Source organism: Limulus polyphemus, unplaced genomic scaffold (assembly GCF_000517525.1).
Source record: "Limulus polyphemus unplaced genomic scaffold, Limulus_polyphemus-2.1.2 Scaffold1777, whole genome shotgun sequence".
Classification (NCBI taxonomy): Eukaryota; Metazoa; Arthropoda; class Merostomata; order Xiphosura; family Limulidae; genus Limulus; species Limulus polyphemus.
In genome coordinates, this window is record NW_013667387.1 from 183,430 (window position 1) to 191,896 (window position 8,467).

At 29.5% G+C, this 8,467-nt stretch overlaps 1 protein-coding gene across 2 annotated transcripts in view; it reads right to left on the reverse strand.

The window, feature by feature from the left end:
- Positions 1-8,467, reverse strand: part of LOC106464908 (solute carrier family 12 member 6-like) — a 216,691-nt gene that overhangs the window by 169,216 nt on the left and 39,008 nt on the right. For both annotated transcript variants that reach the window (XR_002611853.1, XM_013925080.2), the window contains exon 2: positions 4,295-4,374. Coding sequence is in view for 1 of the 2 variants with exons in the window: in XM_013925080.2 (XP_013780534.1) it covers positions 4,295-4,374 (80 nt within the window). In the remaining variant the exon portion in view is untranslated. The remainder of the gene's footprint in view (positions 1-4,294; positions 4,375-8,467) is intronic.

Genomic DNA, 8,467 nt, shown 5'->3' on the forward strand with positions numbered 1-8,467 from the left:
ATAGAATTCCACTATAATTTATCAAGCTTAGTAACTTAGATCTAGTTTAGTCTAAAAACATATAAAATTTCGATGCTGACTACAGACACACCCTACCTCCTTGAAATATTGGTTAAAAGAAGGGAATGATGTCCAAGCCTGTTAAAATGGCTGAGAAAGCTACTAGGGTAACATTCTGAGCTTCTAATTTGTTATTCATGTCTTATGTAGAAGTAACTGTATATAACAGACTGTTTCCAAAAATGGAAAGAGGTTATTGGGACCCACTGTCTTTGATTCATTACATGAGTGATATATTAGCAAAGAGAAAAGACAGATGGTTCTTATTTTATTTTCTAGCTTGTCAATATTAGTAATTTGAGCTCAGAATGCCCCCTAAAAGTTTTCTCAGCCATTTTCAAGCACGATGCAATCTCCTTTTGAAACAAGACTTCAATTAGGTAGGTTGAGTCTTTAGTCTGCTCGAAATTTCATATATTTTTAGACCGAAATACAGCTTAGTTACTAAGTTTGATAAATTATAGAGGAATTGTATGGCATTGATATAGTAATTTATGATTTTTTATGGTATATATATGTAAAACCTAAAAACAAATTTTGTTTCACATCCTCCACATCGGAAATTATAAGACTTGGCAACCTGCAGCAACAGAGTACAAAGGTTGTAACTAGAAGAGATAAAAGCTTAAGAACTTATTTGTAAAGAGTAATAATCTACATACATATATAAACACAACCAGGACAGGTTATAGGTCAGTTTTATATTATTCTATATGGTAATATGAATACATGTGCAGTGCATCATTGTGACTTCTCTACTGTTAGCGAAGCACAGCTGAAAGATCAATATAATAAAAATAAATGTATATAAATGTTTAATGTTATGAGATTTAAGCTAATTAGTCTAAACATTTATGTTTTTGTGTTATAAGTTATAGTTATTCTAGAACAAAAAAGGCATATTTATTTCCTAATTTTATTGTAGTTACAAGATCAATCAAATGGACCAAACCCATACAGAGATTCATTAATGAAAATAACAGATAAAATATAAAGTTTCTTTGTTAAGAAACATTTGGTAACTATCTGGACATTATAAAGATTTTGCATGTGAAATTTGAAGATTTTCTGAAGCATTAAAGTAATTTTGATCTTAAAATGAAAATTACTTTGCATTTTGAATAGACAACATGCGAAAAGAAAAAAGGCATGAGAAAAATATTGCTTAACAAACCTTAAGACTTAATAAAAAATCTAATATTTTGCATATGAAAGCATTGTAATGGTTACTGATATTGTGCCAAATTTCATGAACATACGCTTGCTAATTTAAAAGTTATAGCATGAAAACTATAACAAGTATAAAATGGTTACAAAGTTGGTCCTAGGGACCAAGCTCATAATAAAAACTAATATTTGTCTGAATTTCTCAAAAAGCTAAAATTTGTCTGACCCAAGAAATTTCTAAGATTTACACAGATGCTCTTTCAAACAGTCAAAAATTACAAACTGCTTCCCTTAAAAATTTTCACAACCACTACTAATTCTTCTCCCTTATTTCGTTGTCATATGACACACAAGTTGTAAACAAATTTTAACTTTCTCAATATATCTACAGGCATCTACAGTCCTGTACATGTAAGTCCAGACAGTAATCTACATTTACTTGCCCTATTGACATGTATGTTGCAAAGTTCTTTGGCTGAATGCAATAGAAACAAGTAATAAATTTTGTCAACCCCTGACAGGTGCTACGTCCACATTCTATACTTATCCTTGGGCTTTACAAGCAACATCTACTTACTTCATGCACGTGGTTATACTCATTAGAAAGAACTCATTTTATATAATAATTCAACAACAATTATTTTGAAACTGACACCAAGTTGTTGTCATTGGGTAAAAGTAACTGCCTGTAGTATTGTTGGCTGCTTTGTTCATGATAACACTTTGGTTGTTTCATACCTTAATATGATATAGTTAGAGAGACAGTTAAATTGTATTTAGGTTTTACTTTTATATTTTAGTTAATTATGCATTATTTGTGTTTTGAAATTCATATTTGAAGGGTTTAATAATTTTTATAAAATAACCAAAGCTTCACCTCACCCTGCAAAGCTTACATTACCAAGCGAGTAAAATAATATTTTGCCAGAGGCTAAAGTTTCTCTGCTGTTCATACCCTCCTATCGCCCTCGGCCACATGTTAACATAAATAATAAACAATAAAGAAAAGGAAAACAAAACATTAAAATTAAACTATTAGTGAAAAGAGGTGAAATTACACATATAACTCAAAGAAAAAATGTAAGACTATTCTTTGAAAGTAAGTACATACTTCCATTTCTTGATTTTAAACTTTTCATCGTACTGTACAATGATGATAATAGCTAGAGTTATTGATATAGTAGAGAAAATGGAAAATAAAATATAAATATTTACCTTAAAAACTTTTAATATTCATTTGGGAGGTTCTAAAGATTATGCAAATGAAATGTGAAACTACATAGTTTTGGGAAGGTTCTTGTCAAATTTCAAACAATGTCATCCACTAGTTTTATTTTTGGAACAAAATATAATGATAGTGACATAAGGTCCCTACAATATAGGGACTTAGTAATCATAGGATTATACTGACACCCTACATTCTCTCATTCTTTTTTTTTTAACTGGTAGTTTAGTATCTATAGAAAGAAAATTTGTTGTACTTTCTTTCCCTACTTTTAGGTTACCCTGTACTTTTTTTATTTATTTTAATGTTTGTTTGACCTAGGCAATTTTATAATGCACATATTACCATTTGGATTTCTTTCTTGTCTAGTTTTTGTAATTATTTGAAGCACTATCTGACAAAGGGTTTTAAAACACTTTAGTTCTTTCCATCCATCTGCTGTTGTTTATTTTTGACTAGTAATCTTTGCTGTTATTTTTTCAATTCTAATGAGCTAGACATGGGCTGGCTAGAAACTAAAATAAAAAGAAACATACTTTGATATAGAAGAGTTACAGTTTAAGTGGTGTTTTATGGATTCCATGTCCAAGGAAATCATAGGATTTGATTTTATAGTGAATTTTGATCATGATGGACTATGCTCAGTAAATCTAAAATCTGTGACAAAAAGCTCTTAGAAACTCTAAAAATCTTAATAATGTGCTTATATTTATATCTATATTTATATACAGTTGTAGATTCTTTCAAATTCATCTGGTGAAGATAATTCAATACCAAGTCCACGTAACAATAACAAATCAGTTTTATTTCCTCCTTAATATTTCTTTACAGGTTTGTACATTTTGTAGTAGACTTATGTTTACACTCATGTTATTTGCACTATACTAATGTAAAAATCAACTTACTACAGAGTAGCTTAATATGCACGATAACTATTGCAGATCCTTGCATGCAAACAAATGGACTAATTCTCTCTATTGGCTGAAAAAACAAACTCTTATTTTCTTGTTCCTTCACTAGTTTACTACAAACTTATTTAGCAAATTGACTGTCTCATCTGTATTTATAATCCAATCCTTGCTCTATATATTTTGCAACCCTCTGCATTTTCTCCTCCAGTCATATTTTAATTCAACAAGCTAACTTATCACCCATTCCCATAACGTTTTTAATTAGACTTTTATGTGACAATTTGTTAGAAGCTTTCTGAAAATACAGATGCACAATATCCACAATGTTATCTTCATCTCATAAGCAGTAATCCTTTCAGAGAATGTCAAAAGATTAGTAAGGCAACATTTTTACTGAGTGAAACCATGTTAACTATTCAATAGTTTTGATTTTTTTTAAATGACTTTGCAAAGCATCTTTTATTGAACTTTTGGAAACACTTTCTACCACTGATGTAAGACTAATACACCAAAAATTTGTATCACCCATCTTAGAAAAAAGGAGTAACATAAACCAACTTCCATATTTCTGGCATGTGTATACCATTCAAGGACTAAAATTGGAGCAAGGGGATAACATATCAAATCCCTAGCCTCCTTTAAAGTCCTAGATTGTATACCGAAACTAAAAACAAGCTACACTGGTGTAAATAAACTAAAAATAAATGTATGACATCATCAAACAATATATTTAAGGACACAATAATCAGTTTGTTTGGGGCAAATAAAAGTTTAAAATCATGTTAAATGCTGATGGAACACTGTTATAGAAATTTTAGTTACTTAAAATGAACATGTTCATCATACAGATATGTTAGACATACAGAGAAATACTTGTTTGAAATTGTAGGCATCAAAAGGCATGACGAAAGTATAACTGAAATGAACTTACATGGAACAAATACATATTTCTTTCATATCCTGACAAACTGCCATCTATAAAGATTGGTTGGTTCTCTTCTTGCTGACCATCTGAAATGAACAATATATGCAGGTTAATATATATATATCTACAATGAATATGATCCTTAAGTTTACAAAAGAAAAATAACGAAAACAAACTTCTTTTAAGAGTGTAGGCCTACTACTCTAATGTTACAGTAATTCTCTCTCTCTCTCTCTCTACATATATATATATATATTCTATTATAATACTCGCAAGTTCACTGATTTGCTTTAGAAATACAATATAGGATCAGCAAAAACTAGAAGAGCCATTGGACACCATACCACAAAGTAAAGATCAAACTATTCTTGATTCTGACTTATTGAAGGAGACTGAAAACAAAGTTGTATAAATCAACAATCTTTATTGACAAATACAAATCAAACACAGGTAAATGTTTCTGTTGTGCTCTAAATAACTAGATAGAGATGGAGAAAGACCTTTAATAAATCTCTCAACAGTTCTAGTTCCCAGTGAGCTGAGAACCAAAAAAAGTGAGAAAAGGGAGGCTAATGTGAAAGTTAAGCTATAAACACTACAAGGCTGATCTTAAATAAAAACAAATCAATTGAAAACTAACACCTCAACTGAAAATCTACCTATATCTCAACAACTCTTAACACGTCTTGAAAACAAAGAAAACACAATAATACATAAAACACACACACACACACACTCTCTCTCTAGGCACATATGCTATCCACATGACTGAAGGCCACTCTCAAACCAACAAGGGGATGACAAGCCCTTAAAATATCACCCAATTTACCATGAGAAACAATCACTGTTGCTACATATATCACATCTTACAGTAAACTTTCCTAATGGGGAACACCATAACAGCTTTGGTGACTCTCTGTCCTTTGAATAACTAAAGCCAGATAAATCTAGTAGCTCTTTTGACTGATATTTTATAGTAAAACCAACAAAAAGTACTGAAATTCTGAAAAATTTGTCTGGTAGCTGAGAGGATGGAAAACATATGGTAGCTTCACATATCAAATTGTCACTGAGTAGTAGTTTTCATACTTTACATATAACAGTCTAACTGGCATTACCATTTTAAAAACAACTTTTATTCATCTTGTCATTATTTATCTTTCCAGATGTATAGTACAAAGCAATATGGTGATATAATGTATACTGTTCAAAATAGTGCCATTTTAACATGTTAAAAAATAAGCATTTTTTCCCCCCATATATTACTGTATACTTTTAAACATTGTAATATTTGAACATGACAATAATCTTGTATATCATATATAAATCATTCAAGTTTATCAATAAACATAAAGCTGAAAATGTTTAATCTGATAACAAAATTAGTTTCTACAGAATATCTGTGTTTAATTGGTCTTACTATAATTCTTCAAGAAATACAAAACAGTAAAAGTTCTTGTACTAAGCATGGCTTTATCTTTTACGTATAGATACATAACATTCTAATGTACATTCCATGATAATGGTCCAATAAACCATGAATTTTACTGTTCTACTAGCCTGAGTGATTTATACAGTACTATTAGAAGCAAGTTTTCAGCACTAATATAATGTATTATACACCATTTGATTTCTCTGAAAAAAATTTAATAAATATTACTTTCAAAACCAATAGATAAAGCATAGTTTATGAATTATGACTTCTAATTATCAGGTTTTAAACCTTCCCAGTCATGTTATTTTGTCAAAAGAAGAAATTGTCAAAATAAAGATATAATAACACTTTCAATAATCACAGTTAAAAGTAAACTTAAGAAATAAAAACTGTTTACTCACTCTCTAAAGTAATTAACTAAAATTGCTGCATTGCAATACTTACACAAAATTTTCTATTGTAATAAAGACTGTCTAGTGTACTGCTATGAGTGTCAATTGTTTTTACACTGTTTGTACTAGAGTTTTGAAGAATGAATTCCAAGGACTCAACATACCTAAAAGTAGAGGTTCTCTACAAATTTGTTGGATTTCACACAGTTGAATGCAAAGAACATGAGACAACCATGGCAGGGGTCTCAAATTTATGATCAGTACATATGTACATGTAGTGCTGTTTTATAGTATTCAGAGATGGTTGCAAAAGCCATGACCAGTAATTGATTGAAGAAATCATTTATAATTGATCAATTTTTCCAACAAACTTAAAATACTTATGAAGAAATCACATTTTTTGTCATCAATAAATCTACACGTCCAAGGTGTAACCATTGTCATGTGGGCTCTACAATGCCTTGTTTGAGTTCAAGAATTAAAGAGCACACACAAAATACCCCATATAATCAATTAAGCTATTCTTTGTCACTATTTAAATGACTGACTTTATACCAAGGGCCAACAAGTTCATCATTCTGGGAAGTGCAGTAAATGAAAAAATGTTCCGAACTATAGGAATTTTGTTTTAAAAATGACCATTATGAAGAAATATTAGTGAATATTAGAAATTTACAACTTTAAAAATATGTCTTTTAAGTTTTCAGCATTAGATAAACCACTAATTCAGGTATAACTAATTGTCAATATTCCTCTTTTCTCTTTCTTCCCAACATAGTTTGACACAAAATTTACTTGTGGATTTTTTAAATTTAACATGTCATCTTACAAAACTAATTTTGAAACGTTTTATGAAGATTTCTTCTAAAATGCAATTTCAAGTATGTTTATGTAATGAATTTTATATGAGGAAACAGACATGTACATGAGGAACTATCCTATAGAAGCATACAAATGAACTGTTAGGTTCTAACTCCAAAAGCAGTTTTATTTCAGGATGAGCCACTAAAAGGCAGTTTAACATTTTAATGGTTTAAAAACATCCAAAGAAACAACTTTCAACCCGTTAGCAATAGTGTCATTCTAGCTGACCATCATGTGATAATTTCAAAACCAAACTTTATTGTTTTCCTCCACCAGCATCACTAAAATACTAAGATATTATCAAGATAGAGCATAATGACTTGTCAACACTAAGTAAGCACTGTCCTGAAGGTTTGTGGTGGTGAAACATCATATTAATTTTTTCAGACAGATGTTTCCACTTTTTATTCAATCCCTACATGATTCTTTTTATAAATAAACTACATGTAAATATTGAGGTAGGTTTTCCTATCAGTTACATCAACAATATATGTAAAACAGTTTATTCCTATATATTTATAATTGTACTCTCATTTCATATTTGCATAACAAAAAAAAGAGGTTCTTTAGAGCTACATATAGGTAGGAGTAAAAACATTTATACAACTATTTCATGATTTATTCTCATTACTATCACATACTATTTTCACTACAACACAATACTGTCAATAGACTTCTTCATGACATACCTAACATTAATAGTGATTATAATCTCAATTTTTTAGATGCAATATAAAAATTTAAATTAAAATGTTTTGAATTTAAGCACAACCCTTGATGCTACTAGAAGGAAATATTATTCAATTTCCAACAGAAAAAGACTATTTTTCCAAACTATTTTAGCAATCATTAAGTATCTTTTCTTCATATTACATACAAAATTTGAATGATTTATGTTACGAAAGTGAAGAAAACATGAGAATTTGTGTAACAAGATTGACATTAGGCCTACATTTTGAAGCACTCTTACCTATATATGGTGAAATTAACAATAGGTATCAATAGTTAGTGATGAACCTACTGAACTGAACAATTAATTCAAAAATATAATAACAGCAACTTTTACAGTAGGAAAGTTCTGATTTTGATAATTATAGCATTTCAACCAACAATATCACAAGTGTTACAATGTAATTCTTACTCTCAGTCTTATCTCATGATGACTTAATTATAAGTTAATACTATGGGACAAAACATTGTAATTATTAAAATCAGACCTTATGTACTGTAAAAGTTGTTACTGTATTTTTAAATTAAAAATAGGTGGTATTACTTTTTATATAACACAGGATGAAATATGTAATTATATCACAGTCATTCATCAGAGAACGATGAATATATATATATATATATATATATATATATATATATATATATATATATATATACTACTACTAACAACTCTGTTGGTTGGTACTAAACCGTACGTACTAGTTAGTTACGTTACTACGGTAAACTTAAACCCTAACTTTAACCTTTTTCCTTACC